Below are 24,174 nucleotides of genomic sequence, written 5' to 3'. Positions count from 1 at the left end.
ATCATACAATAAAAATTTATATTGGAATAATTATTTTTTATATTTTGTTATTTACAATATAACATTTGTTACATAGATATTTAAAATAGATATATTTTACTTATATTTAGGATTGTATTTTTTCTTGCAATAATTTTTCTAATTTACGAACATCTACCGCAAATTTGCGAATACCTTCGCTTAGCTTATCTGTTGCCATTTGATCTTCATTCATAAGCCATCTAAATTCGGCTTCATTTAAACTGATCTTTTGAAGATCAGATTTCTTTGCTGCTTCTATTGTAAGTACTTTGCGTACTACATCATTGCTTTTTTCTAATTCTTCCAATAATTTGGGACTTATAGTTAAAAAGTCACAACCAGCTAGTTCTTTAATTTCACCTTAATAGAAAATAACAGTTTTCTCACAATCTTTATTTATTTTTTTTAATAAATTATTAATTAAATCAATAATTTAATTTTAAAATAATTTTACTTACCAATATTTCTAAACGAAGCACCCATAACAACTGTTTTATATCCAAACTTTTTATAGTAATTATAAATTTTTGTTACAGATAAAACACCTGGATCTTCTTTAGATTCATAAGATTTTTTATCTGTATTTGCCACATACCTAGAGAATATTTTCATATATAAATAAATCTCAATAAATAAAAATTATATATATTTTAATATATTGAAATTTACATGTATTTATAAAAAATATTATAATATTACAATATTTATAAAAAATATTTTAAATTTACCAATCAAGAATTCTACCAACAAATGGTGATATAAGAGTTACACCTGCTTCTGCACATGCAACTGCTTGAGGGAAAGAAAATAGAAGTGTTAAATTACAATGAATTCCATACTTTTCTTCCAATTCTCTGTTTAAAAAAATTTCATTAGTTTGCATTTGAATTATAGTAAGTGTAATTTTGAATAATTATAAACATTAATATAAATTTGACTTACTTTGCTGCTTGAATACCTTCCCAAGTAGAAGCAAGCTTGATTAGCACACGATCTTTATTTACACCAAGTTCTTCATACAAAGCAATTAATTTCTTTGCTTTCTCAATGCTAGCATCTTTATTGAAAGACAATCTAGCATCTACTTCTGTTGAAACTCTACCAGGTATAATATTTAAAATTTCTTTACCAAAAAGGACACATGTGATGTCTAGAGCTGCTTCAATTTGTTCTGTCAAAGTACTGAAACAAATAAATTTATAAGTAGTTCATTTTTTTTTTTTCATTAAAAAATTATGTAAATCAAAAAATTATTATACTAATTATTACCACTTTTATCATATCAAGCAAAACTTTTTTTCTTTCATACCTTTTGCTTCATACACTTCCTTTTACTTTTCTTTTTTCTATAAATTTCAATATTCTCCCACTTTTTCCTAATCTTCATAGATTTTCCTACATTTCCATATAGATTTATTTAATTTCTTTACATTTCTTGATATATTATTTTGTTCACGTATATCATATTTTCCTTATAATTTCTATGATTTTTTAAATTAACTTTTATCATACTATAAATTTTACATCTAAAAATCTATCTATTAAAACAAATAATCTTTATATATTTCTTAATTATAATAATAATTAATTAGAAATTATATATAGAATTTTATATATTAATCTTTAAAAATTAAAATTAATATATTTTTTTTTATTATTTTAAGAAGAACATTTTATAATTTAATATTAGCATAAGAAAAACAATAAAGTTAATATGTATTATTATTATATATTTTTAATTTTATAATAGTCAGATATTTCATTAAAATTATTTACTATAATATTTATATTTTTATTTTATTGATTATATATTATAAATATTGTAACATATATACTTACGATCCAGATTTTTTCCCATATTGTACAGCTTTATCTATTAAGTGAATATATTTTTTTTGATTAGCTGCAGCAAGGATCAAAGAAGGATTTGTAGTTGCATCTATTGGCTTAAATTGTTCCATAGCTAAAAACAATTTAAAAATCAAACAAAATAATAAAATAAATTATAATAATAATAATAATAATAATTATAACAATTATTTATGATAAATAAATAATATATGATAAATATATGAATAAAATAATGAAATTTAACACAAACAAATAAATTTTAATATAACATATATTTGTACATGAACATTTTAAGGTCATCTCTGGCATCTATAGGTCAAGGCACAAATATGTACATGTAATAGTTATATATATAATTCATGAATTACATTATATGATTACATTATATGACAAAAAAAAATTATCTTTACTTAATTAGATATTTAAAGAATTTTAATAATTTATAAAAATATAAAAATAATTATAATAAAATTAAAAGTAATATAATAAAAAGCTAAATAAATCATGTCAGAAATATATTTCATTTTAAATAAAAATATTAAATCTAAATAATTAATTTGAATTTTGTAAAATATATATATATATATACCATAAATTCTTTAGAATTTAGATTAAAATCAGAATAAAATAATTTACTATAAAATTATAAATTTAAAATTTTTAAATTTGAAATGATAAAAACGATAGTTAATGAATTTAACATATTCTTTTATTAATTTTTTTTAAATGTTAAAAACAATTGACAAATTATATTCTAACAAAAAAGTGTAATCGTAAGATCGGAAGATTTTATAATTTCCCCTACTCTTGTATGTGATTTAAACTTTATATCAGTTAATTTTCCGATGAATATTTTATGGTTTATTATAATATTTATACATATATATATTTATAACATAAATATATTGTAATATAACTAAATAAAAAAGATTTAATTCTCAGTTTTTAATATTTAAATGATAAACTATAAGTGCGCCATTTGAATTTCGTCTACTATATTTTTATAGTCACCTTCACCTTTGACCGTATGTATATTAAAATTATATATTTAAAAGTTGTATTTAATTACCTTGGAAGTCACCGGTATCAGCGACAATTGTTGTAATTTCCTTTAATCGTGTTAATGAACTCGTCATCTTGACTTTCTTCGATTGAGGCTCACTCATTCTTATCGATACTTTTATATACTGGAGATCGAAATTTCTGCTTCTTATACTGGAACAATCAGCATGTACGATATACACGATTGCCAACATGTATGAAAATACTGTTTAATTCTTTCCAAACATTATGTATTTGTATTATATAATATATATCGATCTTTTTATCTGAAATCGATATTATTCAAAAAAAAAATAAATTATTCTGAAAAAATTTTATTATTTTCCAAGTTTTAAATATATAATAATGATTATATAGAAATATTATTCCTAATAATAAATTTTTACGTTTAAATTTAATTTATTAGAATTGATAATTGTTGCTGATAACTATTACATGTATCGATATGAGATAAGAATTATATAAAAATATATATTTTAATTCTTTCGTAATTGTTCTCTTTTTTTCTGTTTTTTAAAAATATAATTTAAATTAATTTGATATAAGTAATAAATATATAAATAATAAATAATAAATAAATGCATTATAAGATTCATTTATTGAAACTTAAGTACAATATAAATTATAAATTTTATTTATACATATATATATTTGTATTTATAGTAAAAGATTGTAACATCATATAAAAATATATAAATTAAAAAAAAAACAAATTGTTTTTATATATAATTGGAATATATATATGTATGGAATATATATTAAAAGAATAATTTTACATATACAATAAGTAATTTGTTAATTTAATATAAAAATGTGCTTACTTTGTTTTTATCAGTTGTAATATAATTATTTACATTACATTAATATATTATAAATATTACATTAATGTAATATAATTATTACATTATTACATATTTAAAATATTTGTATTTTTAGCCCATGATCTATTAACAAGTTATTGTATTACTTTTTTATGAAAACATCACTTATTACTAAGTTATTTTATTATTTGTAATTAATATTAAAAAATTAATTTAAGTTTTTTATATAAAAAATATAAAAAAATACTGATCAAGTGACCAATATGATATAGATATTAATATTTTAATCATACACCATGATTGTCACTTCACATAAAAATAATATAATAAATTACACCATTGATTGAATGTATTAATAAATTTACTGAATTGAATAATATGTTTATCTTATAGGCAGTTTAATTTAGTTTACATCAAACTTTATCAGTTAGAGAATGTTTATCAACAAATGCAGACTTTGGTTGATGACTATACATAAAAATTGAACATATTACTAAAATGGCACCTATAGAAAACTGGAAACTCAAATTGAAATTAAAAAGATATATTGAAGCTACACAAGAAATTATAATGGCTAAAGATGTGGCAAAACCTTTAAGTATATTATCTGCATATTTAACAACCATTGCAACAATGAGACCTCCACCTGCTTGAAGTACAATTAAATAACAAATAAATAAATCATAGCCAAAGAAAAAACCTTGTTTCTGTAACATTTCACCATCATTTACAAAACATGTAATTAATCCAAAAGGTAAAGATAATAAACTTAATTGAATGTTTCTCATCCATACAGATATATCTGAATCTTTTAATATTTTCTCAAAATATATACCTGCAAAACCTGATAAAAAACATGCACTTAAAGCAGCTGAAAATCCAAGTAAATGGTTTTGTTCTCTGCCAGATGGCAAAGTAGTATCTGAACTTTGTGCTAATTGTACTAATACTACTCCTATAACTAATAATATTAGAGCTCCCCATTGAGTATTTCTTAAAGATCTTCGTAGTATTACTACAGCAAAAAATGCTGTTGTTAAGATTTTAAGTTGGTATGTTACCTAAGAAATAATATAAATAATATACAAAAACATAATATTAATATATTTACAAAAAATAATAATAATAATATAGGATATATTTTGCACATACCTGATAAGTTGCTGCATCTAAATTAGATGCTGATATATATAAAAGATTATTTTGTATAATATATAAAAGTGATGGCACAGATACTTTTAAGGTATCAATAGGTTGTTTTATAATTGTTAGTTTTAGAGAATCAAAAAATTTTAAAAAATTTCCTTCTTCAACAAAAACTAATATTAGACATGTTAAAAATTTAACAACTTCTGCCATAACAACAGCTAAAAAATATTATATTATATGATAATTTATATAATTAATAAATAACAACAGAAAAATTAATTTTTATAAAAAATATAATGTACCAGTTGATGAAAGAAACATATCTCCTGATCTTGTACGTGCATAACGCATACTAAGTCCAACCAAAGCATTTTGTAATGTAAGTGTAATTAAACTAACATATTTTAATATTTGACCACTTCCTTCAAAATAAATTAATAAATAAAATATCAAAGAATAATTAGAAAATTATATTGATAGATATATATAAAATATAATTATTTATATTTTATAATATATTTTTTCATATTAAAATTACTTACGTTGCTGTGATTTCATTATATAATATTTTTTATAAACAATATTTTTAATATGATGAGCAATGGATCATTTCGTCTACAAAATAATATATTTTAATAATTGCTATTATTTGTTATTTTATATTTTAGATAAGAATACATAAAATACTTAATTTTAATAGTATGAAATATAAAGTGAAACACTAATATACATAAAATTCTATATTAAATACTATAAAATTTATCAAATATATTTTTAAATTTTTAATTCTTATTCAATATAATATTATTTAATATAATTCAATATAAAAAAATAATGAAATAACATAAATCAATAATATATATACAATATATATATAAATAAATAATTTATATTACTTATAAAAAAAACTTATAAATATAAAAAATTGTAATTTATATCTAAATATAAATATATTCATTGCACTTATATAATATTTTTATAAATACTATATCAACAAATTTAGATATATATTTTTATTAAAAAATACGTAACATTTTTCTATCTAATATTTATTTTATATATATATATATAAGTATTTTCATTTTACCTTTATTTGCGATTTTATTTAAATAAAAAAAGCTAGATCTATATAAAAAATGTACACGTTGACATTTAGACTCCTGCATTACATCAACAATGTATGTATTATTTGTATATATAAATAAGAATCCAACATTTTATATAGAGAATATAATATCTGATATATTAATATTTATTTTTATATTTTACCAAGTAAACCAAAATATAACATTTTTTAAATAATTTATACTTTATTAAAATATAAAATAATTTTTTTTTATTATTAAAAAAAATACATAATATTTTTAGTTTTTAAATTTTTAATATAATTTTAAAATTAAATTAATAATTTAATTATAATAAATGTTATTATTTTATTATTATAGAAAGAATATATGACAGAATATATTTATAAACAAAAATTAATAATCTTATAAAACAAAATTAATATTCTAAAAATTAAAATGGAACTAGAGATTTTTTTAATTCTGTCAATATGTTGATAATAGTGAATTTTGATTTTCAAGTATAGAAGTGCTGTAAACTATAATGTAATGTTGATTTATACTGTAAAATTATAATTTATAATTTCAATTACATGATAAAAGTTATATAATGATAAATAATTATTACATTGATTTTATATAATATATAACTATTTTTAATTTGTTGAATTTTAGTTGATTTATAACAACAAAAATATTTTATTATATGTGAATGTAAAAAGACAAATTGTCTTCTTTTGTGCTCAATCTGCATTTAATAAATAAAAAATACAATGTCTTATATGTTATCACATCTTCACAATGGATGGCAAGTAGATCAGGCGATTTTATCAGAAGAAGATAGAGTAGTTGTAAGTTTTTAATTTTATTAAATCAAATATTTTAGATTTTTTGAAAATACATGGAATTGTATTCAAGTTTGTTTAATAAAATAAAAAAAAGGTGTAAATAATATATATTTAGGTTATCAGATTTGGTCATGATTGGGATCCAATGTGTATGAAAATGGATGAAGTACTTTATAATATTGCTGAAAAAGTAAAAAATTTTGCTGTCATCTATTTGGTTGATATTACACAAGTACCTGATTTTAATAAAATGTAAGTCTTAATTAAATTAAAAATTATTAGTTTAAATTTTAATTCTTATTAAGAAATATAATTATTAAATAATTTTATTTTAATAAATAAAATTTTATAATATAAAAATAAATTTTTGTAGAAAATATAAATATAAATTTTTATAGGTATGAATTATATGATCCTTGTACAGTAATGTTTTTCTTTCGAAATAAGCATATAATGATTGATTTAGGAACTGGAAATAATAATAAAATAAATTGGACGTTAGAAGATAAACAAGAAATGATTGATATTATTGAAACAGTTTATAGAGGTGCTAGAAAAGGTAGAGGTTTAGTTGTTTCACCCAAAGATTATTCTACAAAATACCGCTATTAATTATATATTAACAAGTCTTAAAATATTATTATTAAGCTTGAATTTATATCAATAAATAAGAATATATTATAATTAAACAAATACAAAATTATGTATTATGGTACATATTTATGCAATTCAAAATAAATTGCACATTATTGAAAAAATATTAATTATATTTCTATATTTTTTATTTTATATTAAATATATATAAATTTGTATAAATTAATTACTTTATTTTATATGCAAAAAGAAAATAATAGTTCAATAAATAATCACATACAAAAATTTTCTTTTTAGTATAAAATTTATTTAATATGTTAATTTTAAGATATTGCAAAGAATTTTTCTAAAAATATTTATAATTTTCTATTGTATTACATTATTAATTTTTAATATATTTAAATAAATAAATATATGATTTATACTTAAAGTTAAAAAAATGTTATATAATAAATAACACCATATGTTACATTTTTATTCTCATTTTATTTTTTCATTATGCATGAGAAATATTATTCATACCAATTACATTAATACAATCTTTGAGGAGGTCCCATTGAAGATTTAATGTGAAGAGAACGTACATTTTGCCAATGTTTTTTTAATAATGAAACTAAAAAATTAATTGAAAGATGTACATTTTGTACTAGTTCATCTGGAGTCATTTCCACATGTCCTACAGCTACTGACAAACATAATACCTAAACAAAATTTTTCAAATTATATTTAAAAAATTTATTTAAAAAAAAATATTAAAAATTATAATTTTAAGAATTTGTAATACAATAATAGTAAATATAAAACAAGATTTACCTTTTTCATTTGAAATTTAATTGTAGCTTTCACCTCATCAATTTTTCCTACCATTGATTCTTGATGAGAAAGAAGACCAGGGAATTTACCAGCTTTATTTAGACCAGGACCAAGAATACGTGGAATTTGCTTAATTAAAGATTCACTAGCTAAGAAAGCATCATATTTTTTGGCTGGAAAAATTACATATAAGTTAATTTTTAAATAATAATAATAATAAAGTTAATTTAAAAAAAATGTCTCAACACGGATTGAGGATACGAAGTAATGAAACACAACGTCCTCACCTAGTGAAGAATTTAATTTTCTTCCATTCGACAACCAATGTTAAAAATTATAAATTAACAATGGTGCTTTTTGGAAGATAAAATAAAAGAATAATATATAAAAAAAACAAATACATAAAATAAAAAATTTTTGATTACCTAATTTTTTTACAAGCTTTTTATTTTTATTCAATTTTTTCAATGCTTCTGCATCCATATATGGAATATTGTTAGCTTTAGCTTCATCACAATGTTGTTGATCTCCCAAAACACAAACTTGCATTTTTGGTCTTGGAATATTTTTTAATCTTTAACAAACAATATAAAATAATACTCATATATATATTATAAAAACAATATTATCATTTTTATATCATTATAAAAATAATTTTTTGAGGAATGAAAATTACTTATTATTTGTATAATTTTAATATAATATATTATTAACATAAGAAATAGCAATATTTAAAAAGTAAAAATGAATATTATAATTATATAAAAATAAAAATATATATAAAAGGCAATATTCTCAGTGGCATATTAAAGAACAACATAAATTATTCAGATAATACATGCAATACCATCATTGAACATTAATTTCAATAATTAAATTGAATAAATAATTGCCACAATCAAATATTAACTTACCTGCAGGATCATAAGTTATGATCCTGGAATAAAAACAAAGGTAAAATACCTCCCCAATTTATTTAAGACCCTGGGTAAAGGTCCGCTAGGTAAAACCTAGCTTCCTGACTATATATGAGGTAATCTTTTCGGACATTAATTAAGAAAAAGAAAAAAAGAAAAATAGATTTAACAATCATCAAAAACCGAAAGGAATCCTCAATGTCAGGTAAAAACATACTTGACGGTGCCTGAGAAACGTTTGTCCTTTTGTGGATCATAATTCTTCAATCCAATTTGGAGCTCCACTGTTTCTAAGAATTTCCTTTTTTTGTCTTGTGAGTGTTGGAGGACAGCATTCACACATTCATAAAGAGTATCACGCGATACTTTGGACCTATTCATTAACATTATTACATCAGAAATTTAATTCAAAATCATTATACATTTTTTTTGTATCATTCTATAATTTATTATAAAATATACAAAATACGTACATAAGTTAAAATATTTAAAATTACATTAAAAATTATAAAAAAAAATAAAACAAAAAAATTAATTTTTTGCTATAATAAAAAGAAAAAAATTACATTAATTTCTTAAAATGTAATTTAAATATATGTTTTTATTTATATAAACAATTTTTAAATAATTAAAATTGATTTTATAAAAAAATATTTATGAATTTATGATATAACGTGGAGCCATACGTTTTGAAGTATTAAAATTACGATATAATATTTAATAGAATATTTATTTAAAGAAAATACTAATAATTATATTTAAAAAATATATTAAAGAATATATTATTTATAATATTAAAAATATAAAATTTTGGATTATTAAAATATAAATAGATTAAATACTCACGTCATTGTATCTCTATACACAGATCACAACCAAACGACCATTCAGTTGTCTGACTGAAATCAGAAAGAAATGTAATAGTGTGGGCAAGTAGATAAAATCGAGTGAAAAGAATATACATTTACTAGATAGATATACGTTCATATTAAAATTTCTACTTATATTTCTTAAAATTATTATAGATGGCGTATTTCTAGTTTCAAAATTTTTTGCTACCTTGCCTTTTTTATAACAAAAAAGAATATATGATATAAAATATGATTAAAATTTAAAATTTAAAAAAATTTAAAAGAAACATATTAGCAATTTTAAATATCAATTTTTCATTTCATAAAAAAAAATATTATATAAATAAAATAATATTAAATCTTTTAAACAAAATAGAAAAAGAAATTCATTTTCATGAAAATAAGCAATTAAAATGGCAAGAACTGACGTTAGGACCATTGTATTTTATCCAACACTTATCTTAATATTAAATACTAATAGGTGAAATCACAATATCACAATATGATTTAATTTATTTATTTTCGGAGATTTAGTTTATTATTATCTGTGATAAAATATAAATAAATGAAAGATTTAATTAATTATTTGATTTTTGCCAAAAATTTTCTTTAATTATTAATAATTAATAATTAAATTATATTTTTTTATTTATATATATTAATATATAATTATATATTACAAGCAAATATTTTGTTTTAACAAATTATGTATAAAAAATAAGAAATGATATATCCAAATGAAGTGAATATTATTTTTCTTGTCTATAAACAGCATTGATAAATAGATCATTGATAAAAATTGTAATCATATCATAAATGATAATTTTTAATAATTTAGTTAATTTTAAATAATTATAAAAAAATGTAATTCTAAAGGTATAATTCAACATATTTTTATAACTTGTAATACCATAAGTATTAAATATAAATAAAATTAATCATGTAAATATTTATTAACTATGTTCAAATTTTGTAAAAATTTATAAATAAATCAAGTACGTACATTTTATAATATTGTAATACATAGTATTTTTAAATATAATGAAAATATATAAAAATAAATATATAATAATATATTTAAATTTTTTATATCGTTAAAAAATTAAATTAATTTTTTAATCATTATTTTAGGGATGATCTAAAATGTATTTTTATTTTATTATTTTATTATAGTCAAAAATGTGTCCAGCTCTTCTAGAAAATGAAGAACGATGTTTTGGTGGAATGACATTTTTTGCTCAAAGTCATCCAGTCGAAGTTTGTGGTAGTAATGGTTTACCTCTTACACCAAATTCAATAACTATTTATGGAAAATCTCAATTTTTAAAAACTGTTCATCATCCAAATTTATCTACATATCTTGACATAATTAGAAGTAAACATGGTAAAAATTTAAAAAATTAAAAAATGAATAATATTCCATATAGTTATTTAATTAAAATTTATTTTTATAGAACGGATAGTAGTGGTTGCAGAATATAATGGAGACCCATTAAACAACAAACAAAATTTAAACATAGATGATATTATAAAAATAGCATTTCAATGTTTATTAGGTTTACAACATATGAATATGTTAAATTTAGTACATAGACATTTAAGTCCTGAAAATATATTAATTAATAAAAGTGGAAATGTGCAATTATATAATTTTGGTTTATATTATATGACAGATAGTGGAAAAAATGTATCTTTTCCTATTGGGTATGTATTAATAAAATTTAAAGCAAATAATTTTAAGAATATAGATTTAATATAATTTTTTAAATTTTTGATTTTAAATATTTAGAGATAAAAAAAATATAAATAACAAGTATTTCTTAAATGTATAGTGCATTTTATTTTTAGTTACCCAAAATATACAGCACCAGAAGTATTTCTAAGTCCTGGTGTCAGTAGTGCAAAAGTAGATTCTTGGTCTTTAGGAATAATTATAGCAGAATTATTATTGACAAAGTCAATATGGTCAGGTGTAAAATTATCCCAATGTTTACGAAAGGTTCTTAGTCTCATTCATTGTGAAACTTCTGTATTTGAACGTCTTGCAAGAGAAACTAATTGTTATAACACATATAAGGTAATTTTTTTCATTTATATTTCATATTTATTTTTGTAATTATAATATTTTATTATTATAATAGGATTTACCTGATAAAGTAAAAGAATTTGTAGATTCTTGCCTTCAAATTCATCCTTCAAAACGCAAAATACCAGAAGAATTATTAAAATTGCCAATATTTGAAGAATTTTTATTAAAAAATGAAAAAGAAAAGAAAAAAAATCTATATAAAAATGTAATTGTTAGGAAAATGGATGAATTGTATTATTTATGGCAATTAGCAGGAGGAGATATTACTGTAGAATTAAAGAAACAAGGACTTATCAGATCAAGACCACCTATTTTATCCATTCCAAAGTAATTATAATAATTTAATGAATATTATTTTATTTAATATTTTTTTAAAATAAAATATAATTTATTAATTCGTTTTTTAGTTTAGTAATACTTTTAGGTCAAATGTTTGGAAGGAGAGATACAGCAGGTTTACTTGATTTACGTGTTGTTAAAGTCCCTCTTGATACATTACGTCAACGTTTGTCTCATATACCATATATTGCAAATTATCCATGGTTAACAAATCAGTAAGTACAATAAATATAAATCTAAATTTCATTTTTTTCTTTTGTTTTGTTTTAATGATTTGTTATTTTATAGAATGCACGTTCAATCACAAGAAGATTTAATAGATGCTGCTTCTCAGTTACCTTTAATCATAAGGGAAAGAGATACAGAATATCAATTTTATAGAATTGTTTTATATGATAGATTGCTACAGGTGATTTAAAAATAGAATTTTTCATAGAAAAATTAAAAATATTTTTTTTTGAACTTAATACATATAAAATTACATATTAAAAAATATATATTATTATTATAAATTATGTATTAAAATTTACATAAAATATTTCGTATTTACTTGTATTTTTTTATATTTATTTATTTATAATTTAGGTATATCCAATTACACAAGAAGTAATCATTAAAGAAGCACACAAAGATATACCACCACCTGTTAGAGGAGCAGTTTGGGCAGCATTACTTGGTATTACTGGTGATATTCAAAAACGTTATGATATGATTGATAAAGAAACACCTACTCATACAGATCGACAAGTAATTAGTTTCACAATAATTAACAATAACATTAAATTATTTATTTTTAATATATTAAAAATATCTTATATAGATAGAAGTAGATATACCAAGATGTCATCAATATAGTGAATTATTGTCATCTGGTGCTGGTCATGAGAGATTACAAAGATTACTCAAAGCATGGGTTCGAAATAATCCTCATTATGTTTATTGGCAAGGATTAGATTCTTTAACAGCTCCATTTCTTTATCTTAACTTTAATAACGAAGGTAATAACTTAAATATATTATGTATATTTATACATATATATACATATACATTATTTATTATATATTGTAATTTCAGCTAGAGCATTTGAATGTTTGTCTGCATTTATACCAAAATATCTTCACAAATTCTTCTTAAAAGATAATTCAGCTGTTATACAAGAATATTTAGGAAAATTTTCACAAATTATAGCTTTTCATGATCCTCAATTAGCTAATCATCTTAGATCAATTAACTTTGTACCAGAATTATTTGCTATTCCATGGTTTTTAACAATGTTTTCACGTAAGTTATTTATCTTATTATTACTCGAATTATGTAAAATTTTTTTTTAATTTTCTTGTTTCACTTTTTAATTTTTTTAATTTTAGATGTTTTTCCACTTCACAAAATACTCCATTTATGGGATAAACTCTTGTTAGGAGATTCTTCATTTCCACTTCTTGTTGGATTAGCTATATTGAAACAACTACGAGATTCTCTTTTAACTTCAGGTTTTAATGAATGTATTCTTTTATTTTCTGATCTTCCTGAAATCGATATAGAATTGTGTGTTAAAGATTCTATGATGATGTATCAAAATACACCACCTAGTATTACTTATAGAAAACATCAATTTAATCAACCAAAGGTATAAATTAATATGTTGATATATTTATTCTTTAATAATTTATTGCTATAATTATAAATTTTAAAAAATTCTTAAAAATTTCTTTAGGATATAAATTGGTCAGAATTAGAACCTGGGACTGAAAAAATGCCAAGAATTTCTGTTGATGATTTTTTAGATTTATTAGATAATAGTCCTGAAAAATTGATAGCTGTAGATGTACGTAATAATATACAGTGAGTATTTTATTACAAAAAAATTGTATTATTCCAAATTATTTTTTTTATAATAATTATATAATTATATAATTTTATAATAATTACTATTTTTATATAGATTTGAAAGAGGTGCTGTAATAGGTAGTATTAATATTCCATTTACAAGTGTACAACTTTCTTTAACTCATATTGAAACCCTTGGACCACATGCAAAACCACTCATAGAAAATAAAAATAGTATTGTCATAATTATTGGACCCCATGATCAAAATAATGCATTGGTAAATATTATATGTATTATAAAATTTATATTTTTCAATATTAAGATTAAGACTTTTATAGTTAGTTAGAGAATTTTGTAGTTTGCAGATTTCTTAGTAAAATGCGGAATTATGGGCGTATGTTCTTTACAAGGAGGAATTTCTGCTTTACGAGCAAAATCTCCAAATGTTATAGTAGCAGTGCGTTAAAAAATGATATTTATAATATATAAAAAATGATATACATATTTGTACAGGTATTTAACAATTTTTAATATAAATTACACTTAAAATAATTAATAATTATTTCTATATTAGAAAATTATAAAATTTGTATATATATAAATATTAATTTTATTTATATGTTTTAATAGTTTATTTGATTTTTTATTGTTATGAGATTTGTTAAATTTTCAATCATTAAAATTATAAATAATGAAATAAATAATAAGTAAATAAAAAATATATATGACATGAATTATGAAATTAAATTTTTATTATAATATATTATATTTATTTATTATCCTATACTATTCTATATCTGTATTCTATATATGTATAGTAGATAGTAACCATAGAAACTCAGTCAAAACATTACAATTTTAAATAATGATTTCATGTATGTTTATGATTATTATAATTCTTTAAACACGATTATATAATTAGATTTATTTATTTTATAAATATGGAAGGCAATATTTCTCCAAATCTTCAAAAGTGGATAAAAAAATGTTTAAAAAGAGAATTTGAAAATAATATACAAAGATCATTAAAAGAAGATACAGATAATGTTAATATAGCTCAAAGTATTATACATTCAAAGGAAATGTCTATTTTAGTAAATTCTATGAAAGCTACAATTCTTGAACAATCTGCTTCGAGATCTGAATCAACTATAATTTCTGATTCTCGACCTCAATCATCCTTTTCTTGCATCAGTGATCAAACAAGTGAAGATTGGAATTTTCCATTAAATAATGATGAATATTATAATGTTATTCTTGATAAAATTAATCAAGATAAACCTATTCATGTTAGATTAGCTGGTTACGAAATTTTATTAAAAAGTGAACTTTCAAATTTAAATAATAATCCTATATGGGATTCGCTTCAAAAAGCTTTATTAAAAGGCCTTGTAGATGAAAGTAAACCTATTTTTGAAGCAAGTTTACAAGTACATGCAAAATTGATCACTTGTTTACAATCATATGATGTATATATCAATTTGTTAAATGCCTTTGATTTTCAATATGATTCACAAAAAACATTTGAGATTTTACCTACATTAATTTCTGGAATTAATTTTAAATTTTTTTTACATGAAAGAGTATTTCGTATTATACATTTAATAATTCATTATCACGAAGAAAAATTGAAAAGTATAAGAAGCCCTGATAAAACTATAGAAGAATTAATAGAACAATTTATTACATTTTTGAGTACACATGTATCAGGAAATATAATGCAGCAAAAAACATTAAATATATTGAATATTATTTCTGTGTTAGAACCATGTGCTGATTGGAGTAAAAAATGGATTGTAAATCTTGCTACTAGAAAAATATTTTTAACTGCTTTAGGAAAATCACCAAATTTATTACAGCAAATAATGCATTATGTACAAAAAGGATTGGGAGAGCCTCCTCATTCTATAGCAATTTCTATTTATGATGATCCAATGGAAGTTATTATTAATGGAAATACAATAGAAACAGTAACTTATCTTCACTGTTTATGTTTTGTGTCTCAACTTTGTGCTTATGAAGCAAGTCGTGAACTTTTAATAGAAAATATTTTAATCATTCCATTTTCAGTTTCTAAATTTTTAAGTGCTTCTTTGAGAGCTCTAAATAAATTATCTGTAGAAACAGTAAGTGGTGTATATAATGTTTCTTGTTTTGCTTTACAATTTATTTTAGATAAACCAACGATATTATATGATTATGAATTTTATCATATTGCATTGTGCCATTTATCATCTTTTTCTGAAAATAATATTAAAATATGGCCACATACGTTAAAAATTATTCTACATATGTTAGACACAATAGATGGTTCTTTATTTCTTATCTCAGAATGCAAGGAACATACAGTAAATTTTGAAAAAAGTATATCAAAATGTCCAGCTATGTTTATTATAATAATAGCCTCAAATATGTTAAGACAACCTTTATCTTTAATAAATATGGAATATCTTTTCGAATTATTTGATGTAATACAAAAATTATTTGATATATTTGATGCATATGAAACTATACAATATAAAATAGAAAAAGAATTTTATCCTGCTGTATCATATTTTTATAAGAAATTAGATAAATCTTATTTTGAAAATGAAAATAAAGCTCAACAGATAAATAGGTAATTTATTGATGTATAATTTATTTTTATGTATAAAATAGAATATAAAAAATATAATTTGCAGTGCAGTTAACACATTATTGATTAAAATAGTATCTATTCCATTTGGATTGAAAGCTCTTGTTCGAGAATCATCAGTATTTCAAGAATTAATTGAAGGATCTATTGCACCTTTAAGAATGTCTTGGACATCAATTGAAGTAGTTAATTTTGTATCATCTGCTGCTTTTTTTCACTTGGGATATGATGTAATTGCTAATTTGGCGCCCCATGTTTTGTCTAACTTACTTTCAGAGACATGTAAAATATTAGAGGATCCACATTATTTTCATGACCCATGGGATCATGAAAATATTCAAAAATTTTTACATATATTAACTATTTTTTCTCTTAATTTTAAATGTACGAATAAAAATAACTTTTCATTATATTACTTTGACTGAAAATATAGATATTACTGATATTAAATAATTATTTGTTTATTTTATAGGTTTTTGCGCATTTATGTCAAATGTAAAAGAATCGTACAATAATGAAGAACATAATTATCCACTTAATTTATCACAATTATTTAATGATTTAGTAAATCGTGAATCAAATTATCATTACTTAGGACTTTTATCATTAAATATTGTAATTTGGAATTTAAATATTTGTTTATATTTATTAGAATTATTAAATTTTCAGGTAATATATTATTTTAATTAATTAATTTAAAATATTTCATTTTTCTGAAATTATAATTTGAATAATATAATTTATAATAATATTTATAACATTCTTTTTTAGAATATTTTATTAGAATTTCAAAATTTTGATACAAAAGAAATTATAAATGAAGAAATAGATACTAAATATATTGATAATTATACATTAATACGACATAAAATTATATCTAAAACATATTTTATTAAAAGTAAAGATGAAGAAGAAACTTTTAAATTAGAAGAATATGATTTACCAAAACTACCTCCTCTGAAATTAAATAAAGAAAATTCATCCACGGAAACTGAGTATGATACTGAATTAGAAATTTTACTTCGAGAAAATAAATCAGTATTATTAGATACTAATTGGGTTGAACAAATTAGAGAAGCATATATAGTATCACTAGATCCAATAAAAGTACATATAAATTTTTATTTATATTTAGTGTATTTGTTTAAAATTTAGTGTAATTGTTTAAAATTTATATCATAATCTCACAAAATAAATTTTTTTTACTAGAATACAGTATTAATTCAACTTGTGGATCAAATGCAAAAAGCAATTCCTACTGCAGAATGGGGAGAAAATTTTCAATGGAAAGAAAATATATCATCAAATACAGATTTTTGGTTTGCAGAAGAAATACATGGGATTAATTTAGCTTTATATTACGCAGAACAAAATGATATTTTAGAAAACACAATTGAAATGAAAGAAAAATTAAAAAAATTTATAAATGAATGTCATGCATTTATACATTATGAAAGACCAACAAAATTTGATGGTTTTGATTGGTTTTTATCTACGGTATTTATCATTTGTAAAGGAGATGTGAACAGGTATGCATTAAATTTCTGTAAAAAAATTAAAATTTTTAATAATAAAATTTATTTTAGATTTTTATAATTATTAAATAATTTTTTTTTATTTTTTATTGCTTCAGTTGACCGCGAATATACCCCTTACTAGCAAATTCAAATTTTGTCAAAAATATTTTTAATATTTTTAAACTATTTAAATATTTTTGAATAAAATATTGAAATTATTAGTATTTTTTCAAGAAAAAAATATAGGGTAACTCTAGCTAGTCAATGTATCATCATTAGCAGGTCTCAGGTTGAAAACTTGGTCATCATTGCAATAAAAATGCGCATAAGATAGTTATTTATCATCATCGACCTTTTAAATTTTAATATGATAATACATAATTAATTTCAGATGTAAAATGTTTATTACACAATTAATTCACTTCCCAGTAATCCCTTTTTTGTGGACTAACTTTGGTAAAGTTATAGATAAATATACTAAACAAGAATGTGCCACTCAATATATATTTATGCAATTTTTAGAAAGTATTATTAGTAATGAACTTTCACATATTAAATTTGCACTCAAGGTATATATTGAAAAATAAACTTCAAAATTATTTAATACTAAAAATCTTTTATTAATTAATTTATATTGCAATATAGAATAGTTCTGGAGTGGATTGGTCCTTAATATGTAATTTAATGATATCTCAATGCTTTTGGGGTTTACTTCCATGGTCTCAAATTATGCATTTTTTTGCAATTTGTGTTTTATTTTCTCCTGATTATATAATATATTATTGTACGTCACTTCTATATCATTGTCAATTTCGAATAATGGAAAATATAACAAGTGGAAAATTATGGCCAGAAAATATGGTACTATATATTTAATATATTATATAATATATATGAAATACATATTTATTTATATTTATATTATATTATTTAGGTTTTGGATGATTATCAATGTCATAATTATATTAGATTTATGGATTCATTAGATAAAAGATATAGTAATAAAATTTTACCTAATTTTTTGATTAAAGGATTCAATTAAAAAAATGAAATATAAAAAATAGTTATATAAATATAAATAATAAGAATTTTCATTTTTTAATGAATATTCATTAATAAAAAAGAAAAAAATATAATTGTAAAAAATGTTTGCACATAAAAATCGAAACTAAAAATTACTATAAAATAAATTACTATAAAATAATTTTTTAAAATATTAATTTAAATTGTGAGTATCTATGAATTGTATCTATTTGTATCTATTGTATACATGCATATATATATATGTATATATGTATATATATACATATATATACACATATATATATATATATATATATATATATATATATATATATATATATATATATATATATATATATATATGTATAATTATTGTAAAAATAATATTAAAGTCTAATTAAATAACTAAGAAAATATTTATCATTATTTATTTTCTAATAAAATTCACATCTAATAATAAACATAATAATATTTCATTGTCTATAAAGGGAAAATATTTTTATTTATAGATTTTACTTGAAAATATCTTATATGTAATATTTATACAAGTCGTACCTCTTAAACTCAAGAATAAGATATCAATAATAGACTTTTTTTTTATTTGTAAAATATTTCAGAACTGATAGATAAATAACATTATGTACAGTAATACAATGACACAATATAGTCATGTAGTTTTTATGTTATTAGTGTTAGTCATCATGAATAGTAAACAGTTTTGCTACTTCATTTAAATCATCATATTTTGTGCCTCTAGCGAGCACCTGTAATAGTTGTAAGAAAAATTAATTTTTTAAAATAACACATATTCCCACAAAAAATGTTTTATATTATGTGAATTTTAATAAACGCACCTGCCTAGCGATAGACATCCGATTAAAAATATTCCAAAGAACTATGCCAACCACAATATCATCACGTAGATAAAAAATAACTCCTTTTGCAAAATCATCATATTTTTTAGGTTTTGAATTATCATCAATAGATATAGATTTATCATTTTCTTTTAAATTTGATTCTATTGAATTTTGTGTTTCGGTTGAATTTAATTTCTATATTTTAAAAATATAAAATATATAAATCATTATATATAAATATTATATTATATCTATATTATATATAAATATATAAACCATAAAAAAATAAATTATATTTATAACTTTTAATAAACCATCCATTACCTTTTTATTTGAACATATAGATTCATTATCATTAGATGCTTTTGTAGTATCTGAGTCTGTTTTTACAAAAACTCCTACAGTTGGCAGTGATGAATCCACAATACCAATTGCTTCATATCCAACCTCTGGCCCTAAGTCGGACCAAAACATTGACTGATGTAAATATGGTTTCCCTAATGAATATAAAAATATGAATTTTGTTTTTTTTATATTTATTATTAACATACAATATATCATTTTTAATATATCAAATATATAACTTACTTGCACCAGTCATATTTTCTCCAGCTAATCTTCCTGAAACTACAGCATGATCATGATGTGCTACTCTTCTTCTACCAAGTCTAATATCATAAAAACAAGCTGCATCTCCAGCAACCCAAAGATTACTCCTTGCTTCTAACTCCGCGTTAACAAGAAAACCACCTATTTCAGGATCTGTTTCTAAATGCGAAGCTTTTGCCAAATCAATATTTGGTTCAACACCTACTGCTACTACCACTTGATCAGCATCAATCTTTCCATGTAAAAAAAAAAAAAAAAAAAAAAAAAAAAAAAATGCATTTAGTGTACTATTTTCAATATTTTTATAGAAATATAAATAAAACATACAATATGATTATCCGAAAGAATGAGAGACAATTTTCCATTTTTATAAGAATAATCTTCTACTTCAGAATTAGCAATACATTTAACACCTTCTAATATTGCCTTTTTTGTTGCCCATTCACTGAGATATTGAGGTAATACTTGATCCATTATAAATGCTTCTTTAAATACTTGATATACATTTTTATTTTCCGGTACTGAATAAAAATATAATTATTATTAGTTTGATTAATAATTGCTATTATTATATAATTTGATAATATTAATAATTATAATTAATGCTATGATTTTATATGATTTGATAATAATAACTAATTAAACAATAATATTAATAATAATAAATAATAAAATCTTACAGATCTGGGCCAATGAACAAGCAAGTTCTGATCCAAGAAATCCTCCACCAATTATTACAATATTTTTATATTTTGGATCATATACAGCTTCTTCTAAATCAAGAAAATCTTCTTTTCTTCTGAAGGTAATAATTTTATCTTTAAGATCATCTTGCAATGATTCAAAAACTGGAAGATTTTTAGGTGATACACCTACAAATATATTTTAATTAAAATTATATAAATCTGAAAATTATATACAAATTAATTATACTTACCAGTTGCAATAAGACACTTATCATATTTTATTTCATGACCATCATCAAGCATCACAGTTTTATTTGGAACATCAATTTTTGTAACTTTCCAACCTTTAGCAACAGCCACACCACCTTTATCAGACTGACTCAATTTACTGACATCTGAATAAAATTCTGGTGGTTCATAAAATATACTATAAATATAACATAATCAATCACTAACATAAAAAACTAATATAAATTCTAATCATATGAATAATTATTTAATTATTACCTTCTTTGAGCACCATTCCATTGTTTGAAAAGTAATTGTGCAGATATTTTTCTATCTTTATTACGCCAAAGTTCTTTAGATAATGGTGGTCTCATATATGGTAAATCTTCTTCTGATATTACTAAAACCTGAAGAAAATATTTAATTATATTACTATCTTAATTTTAGCAAATAAAGGAAAAAAATTATTAACAAAATACCTTAGCTCTAGGATCTTTAGATTTAATAGATCTAAATGCAGAAAATGCAGCTGTTCCTCCTCCTATTAAAAGATAAGGTATTTCCGAAGGGAATGATTTAGAAGTAGGAGGTGATTTAATTTTTTCAAGTGATTTCCTACTTCTTCTTTCTTTTCTTCCTAAATATGCGAGATTAAAAACAAATTAATCTTCTAGATATTTAAAATTTAGAAAATATCTTATAGGAACAAGTTTTTATTCAACTTACTCTTACTTACATCCTTTTGAGAATCAGATTTTTTTGTAGTAAACCAATTTGTAGAAGATATCTATAAAATATTTAAAAATTAAAAATATTAAAAAATATTAAAAAAAAATTCATTATCTTACATTATTATAATTTATTATATATAATAATTTTAATTTATATTATTTTAAATATAATTAGCAATGGAAATATAATAATATAATAAAATTATCAATACTATACCGCATATATTGCAACTCCTGCTATGATTAAAGTTGCCAATATTTTCCAATATGGTGGTGATGGTTTTTTGTCATTTGGTTTTTGAGAATCATCTGATTTTCCGCAAACTTCATAACAAGATGGTGGACAAGATGCATTAGGATGAGATTCACATAAAGGAACACTTCTCTTTTCTTTGGAATATCTATTTTCAGGCACACATTCTTCAGGTTTTATAGTAGTTCCTGAAGGTTTATATGTTTTGTCATTTGTATAATTACTATAGAATAAATTATGAACACTGACAATTCCTAAAATCAAAAAAACAAGATTTTTTATAAATAATTTCATCATATTCATTAACATAATATTCATTAACAAGGACAAAACGCAAATTTTTATCATTAGTTTTTTGATATTGTTAAAATATATTTGTTTGAATTACAAAAACATATGTTTCATAAAATAATTTTGATTATTTAATTTAATAAGAAAAATATTAATTTTGGTTTGGCAAGATTTTCATCAATAATATCTTATAAAAAAATTATATTGATAAAATATAATCACTATTCAAATTTGAGGTTATAACGCGTGGTGTTCTGGTAATCAAACATATTCGTACATTTAACAGAAAATATCAATTAAAAACTATTATTATCTAAAGATATGCATACAATTATCAAATCTTATTGTTATTGATAATAATTAAAACAAAAAATAAAGAATTAATTTAATGTTTAATTCAAAAATAATAAAAAATTAAGCAAAAAAAAAATTTAATATAAATTCAAAAAAATTATATTTTTAAAAATGCAATGTATTAAAACTTACCAATATATTTTAAAGGTCGACAAAAGTGATTAGCATGTGAATGCCTTGTAAGTTTTGGCAATCGTCTTATAACTCTACCGTAGCTTAACATTTTTGAAGGGCCAATTATGGCCTTACGCAATATGGAGGTAACGCGTGTGGCCGGTTCTGTTATCCATACGCACGACTGGAAGTCGCTCTACAGTTTTCCCTTTATACTTGAATGACACGGGACACTCCATTACCAAATTTCTTGAACAACCGAATTATCGTATTTACCATACATTGATTTTGAACACTTTCTCTGAAATTTTTCGTGCAATGTGAAAAAAATTTGTAAATATCTTAAAATTTGCATTACAAATTCAATTTATAACGAATGACAGCTGCGCATATGGCGTAGTGATAATGATGCAACTTCATTCTAGTTCAAATAATGCACATTGTAACTGAATACATATATATACATATATATTGTATATAACATATACACATATTAAATTCATAAAAAATAAAAAATAACACAAAGTTTATAATATAGTAATAAAAATAGAAGTATTAACTATTATTATTATAATATTATCAATTAATAATACTATGATATTAAATAAAATAACTTATATTTTGCAATC

The 24,174-nt window shown here is 21.0% G+C and overlaps 7 protein-coding genes and 1 long non-coding RNA gene across 11 annotated transcripts; 4 read left to right on the top strand and 4 right to left on the bottom strand.

The window, feature by feature from the left end:
* Positions 1-15: 15 nt before the first annotated feature.
* LOC413867 (transaldolase) lies at positions 16-3,135 on the bottom strand. Its single transcript, XM_006563213.1, has 6 exons — positions 2,942-3,135; positions 1,861-1,984; positions 964-1,203; positions 750-875; positions 480-616; positions 16-381 (listed from the first exon to the last, which is right to left on the bottom strand). Exons 1-6 carry the CDS (start codon positions 3,126-3,128, stop codon positions 107-109), a joined length of 1,089 nt encoding a protein of 362 aa, XP_006563276.1. The 5' UTR covers positions 3,129-3,135; the 3' UTR covers positions 16-106.
* LOC102656856 lies at positions 2,899-4,554 on the top strand. The gene is made up of 2 exons (XR_409610.3): positions 2,899-3,128; positions 4,149-4,554. It is a non-coding gene; the product is annotated as an uncharacterized LOC102656856 (long non-coding RNA).
* Positions 4,137-6,131, bottom strand: LOC552001 (UDP-galactose translocator). The gene is made up of 5 exons (XM_624383.5): positions 5,992-6,131; positions 5,447-5,519; positions 5,207-5,326; positions 4,908-5,122; positions 4,137-4,816 (listed from the first exon to the last, which is right to left on the bottom strand). The coding sequence occupies exons 2-5, from the start codon at positions 5,460-5,462 to the stop codon at positions 4,169-4,171; spliced, it is 999 nt and encodes a 332-aa protein (XP_624386.1). The 5' UTR covers positions 5,463-5,519; positions 5,992-6,131; the 3' UTR covers positions 4,137-4,168.
* Positions 6,132-6,495: 364 nt separating this feature from the next.
* LOC551974 (thioredoxin-like protein 4A) lies at positions 6,496-7,605 on the top strand. 2 transcript variants are annotated; one of them, XM_006563214.3, is made up of 4 exons: positions 6,496-6,514; positions 6,644-6,819; positions 6,932-7,068; positions 7,215-7,605. In XM_006563214.3, the coding sequence occupies exons 2-4, from the start codon at positions 6,742-6,744 to the stop codon at positions 7,426-7,428; spliced, it is 429 nt and encodes a 142-aa protein (XP_006563277.1). In that variant the 5' UTR covers positions 6,496-6,514; positions 6,644-6,741; the 3' UTR covers positions 7,429-7,605. The 2 variants fall into 2 exon arrangements, with proteins under 2 accessions (XP_006563277.1, XP_624360.1); XM_624357.5 differs by having other exon boundaries at positions 6,497-6,819.
* Positions 7,606-7,876: 271 nt separating this feature from the next.
* On the bottom strand, positions 7,877-10,116 carry LOC413868 (60S ribosomal protein L10a). The gene is made up of 5 exons (XM_006563215.3): positions 9,987-10,116; positions 9,358-9,513; positions 8,649-8,797; positions 8,224-8,396; positions 7,877-8,111 (listed from the first exon to the last, which is right to left on the bottom strand). Exons 1-5 carry the CDS (start codon positions 9,989-9,991, stop codon positions 7,941-7,943), a joined length of 654 nt encoding a protein of 217 aa, XP_006563278.1. The 5' UTR covers positions 9,992-10,116; the 3' UTR covers positions 7,877-7,940.
* A 275-nt stretch (positions 10,117-10,391) lies between these two features.
* On the top strand, positions 10,392-14,981 carry LOC409527 (TBC domain-containing protein kinase-like protein). Of its 3 annotated transcripts, none has more exons than XM_016915602.2 (14): positions 10,392-10,472; positions 11,165-11,375; positions 11,446-11,695; positions 11,840-12,068; positions 12,133-12,407; positions 12,488-12,634; positions 12,708-12,828; positions 13,005-13,166; positions 13,240-13,417; positions 13,494-13,700; positions 13,787-14,046; positions 14,134-14,261; positions 14,362-14,524; positions 14,606-14,981. In XM_016915602.2, the coding sequence occupies exons 2-14, from the start codon at positions 11,171-11,173 to the stop codon at positions 14,711-14,713; spliced, it is 2,433 nt and encodes an 810-aa protein (XP_016771091.1). In that variant the 5' UTR covers positions 10,392-10,472; positions 11,165-11,170; the 3' UTR covers positions 14,714-14,981. The 3 variants fall into 3 exon arrangements, with proteins under 3 accessions (XP_016771091.1, XP_016771093.1, XP_393033.4); XM_016915604.2 differs by lacking the exon at positions 10,392-10,472 and adding an exon at positions 10,746-10,867; XM_393033.7 differs by lacking the exon at positions 10,392-10,472 and adding an exon at positions 10,926-10,986.
* Positions 14,982-15,103: 122 nt separating this feature from the next.
* Positions 15,104-19,429, top strand: LOC107965181 (protein broad-minded-like; the record flags this gene model as incomplete). Its single annotated transcript, XM_026445359.1, has 8 exons — positions 15,104-16,864; positions 16,929-17,266; positions 17,355-17,551; positions 17,654-17,989; positions 18,092-18,411; positions 18,791-18,968; positions 19,045-19,260; positions 19,334-19,429. Coding segments are annotated over exons 1-8 (3,357 nt in total), but the record flags the coding sequence as incomplete, so codon positions are not given.
* Positions 19,430-19,998: 569 nt separating this feature from the next.
* LOC412212 (apoptosis-inducing factor 1, mitochondrial) lies at positions 19,999-23,967 on the bottom strand. The gene is made up of 12 exons (XM_006563220.3): positions 23,564-23,967; positions 22,751-23,040; positions 22,529-22,589; positions 22,282-22,439; positions 22,082-22,209; positions 21,826-22,001; positions 21,569-21,760; positions 21,216-21,409; positions 20,868-21,120; positions 20,604-20,776; positions 20,277-20,474; positions 19,999-20,186 (listed from the first exon to the last, which is right to left on the bottom strand). Exons 1-12 carry the CDS (start codon positions 23,652-23,654, stop codon positions 20,115-20,117), a joined length of 1,986 nt encoding a protein of 661 aa, XP_006563283.2. The 5' UTR covers positions 23,655-23,967; the 3' UTR covers positions 19,999-20,114.
* Between the last annotated feature and the right edge of the window lie 207 nt (positions 23,968-24,174).

Source organism: Apis mellifera, linkage group LG1 (assembly GCF_003254395.2).
Source record: "Apis mellifera strain DH4 linkage group LG1, Amel_HAv3.1, whole genome shotgun sequence".
Taxonomy (NCBI): domain Eukaryota; kingdom Metazoa; phylum Arthropoda; class Insecta; order Hymenoptera; family Apidae; genus Apis; species Apis mellifera.
The sequence above is the reverse complement of the archived record's forward strand: the minus strand, read 5'-3'. Positions and strand labels throughout refer to the sequence as shown.

What these genes read in the sequence shown, in the direction of transcription:
- LOC413867 (XM_006563213.1), bottom strand. Translation starts at nt 3,128, where the DNA reads ATGTTGGCAATCGTGTATATCGTACATGCTGATTGTTCCAGTATAAGA. An exon ending in TGATACCGGTGACTTCCAAG is followed by an intron (nt 1,985 to 2,941) that starts GTAATTAAATAC and finishes AATTGTTTTTAG; the next exon opens with CTATGGAACAATTTAAGCCA. An exon ending in GTTGGTAGAATTCTTGATTG is followed by an intron (nt 617 to 749) that starts GTAAATTTAAAA and finishes AATATTCTCTAG; the next exon opens with GTATGTGGCAAATACAGATA.
- LOC552001 (XM_624383.5), bottom strand. An exon ending in TATGTTTCTTTCATCAACTG is followed by an intron (nt 5,123 to 5,206) that starts GTACATTATATT and finishes AATATTTTTTAG; the next exon opens with CTGTTGTTATGGCAGAAGTT. An exon ending in TAGATGCAGCAACTTATCAG is followed by an intron (nt 4,817 to 4,907) that starts GTATGTGCAAAA and finishes ATTATTTCTTAG; the next exon opens with GTAACATACCAACTTAAAAT.
- LOC551974 (XM_006563214.3), top strand. Translation starts at nt 6,742, where the DNA reads ATGTCTTATATGTTATCACATCTTCACAATGGATGGCAAGTAGATCAG. An exon ending in CAGAAGAAGATAGAGTAGTT is followed by an intron (nt 6,820 to 6,931) that starts GTAAGTTTTTAA and finishes ATATATATTTAG; the next exon opens with GTTATCAGATTTGGTCATGA. An exon ending in GTACCTGATTTTAATAAAAT is followed by an intron (nt 7,069 to 7,214) that starts GTAAGTCTTAAT and finishes AAATTTTTATAG; the next exon opens with GTATGAATTATATGATCCTT.
- LOC413868 (XM_006563215.3), bottom strand. An exon ending in CGTTTCTCAGGCACCGTCAA is followed by an intron (nt 8,798 to 9,357) that starts GTATGTTTTTAC and finishes TGTTTGTTAAAG; the next exon opens with ATTAAAAAATATTCCAAGAC. An exon ending in AAAGCTTGTAAAAAAATTAG is followed by an intron (nt 8,397 to 8,648) that starts GTAATCAAAAAT and finishes TAATTTTTCCAG; the next exon opens with CCAAAAAATATGATGCTTTC.
- LOC409527 (XM_016915602.2), top strand. Translation starts at nt 11,171, where the DNA reads ATGTGTCCAGCTCTTCTAGAAAATGAAGAACGATGTTTTGGTGGAATG. An exon ending in TATATGATAGATTGCTACAG is followed by an intron (nt 12,829 to 13,004) that starts GTGATTTAAAAA and finishes TTTATAATTTAG; the next exon opens with GTATATCCAATTACACAAGA. An exon ending in ATGATCAAAATAATGCATTG is followed by an intron (nt 14,525 to 14,605) that starts GTAAATATTATA and finishes AGAATTTTGTAG; the next exon opens with TTTGCAGATTTCTTAGTAAA.
- LOC412212 (XM_006563220.3), bottom strand. Translation starts at nt 23,654, where the DNA reads ATGTTAAGCTACGGTAGAGTTATAAGACGATTGCCAAAACTTACAAGG. An exon ending in TCGACCTTTAAAATATATTG is followed by an intron (nt 23,041 to 23,563) that starts GTAAGTTTTAAT and finishes TTTTGATTTTAG; the next exon opens with GAATTGTCAGTGTTCATAAT. An exon ending in GGATGTCTATCGCTAGGCAG is followed by an intron (nt 20,187 to 20,276) that starts GTGCGTTTATTA and finishes CAACTATTACAG; the next exon opens with GTGCTCGCTAGAGGCACAAA.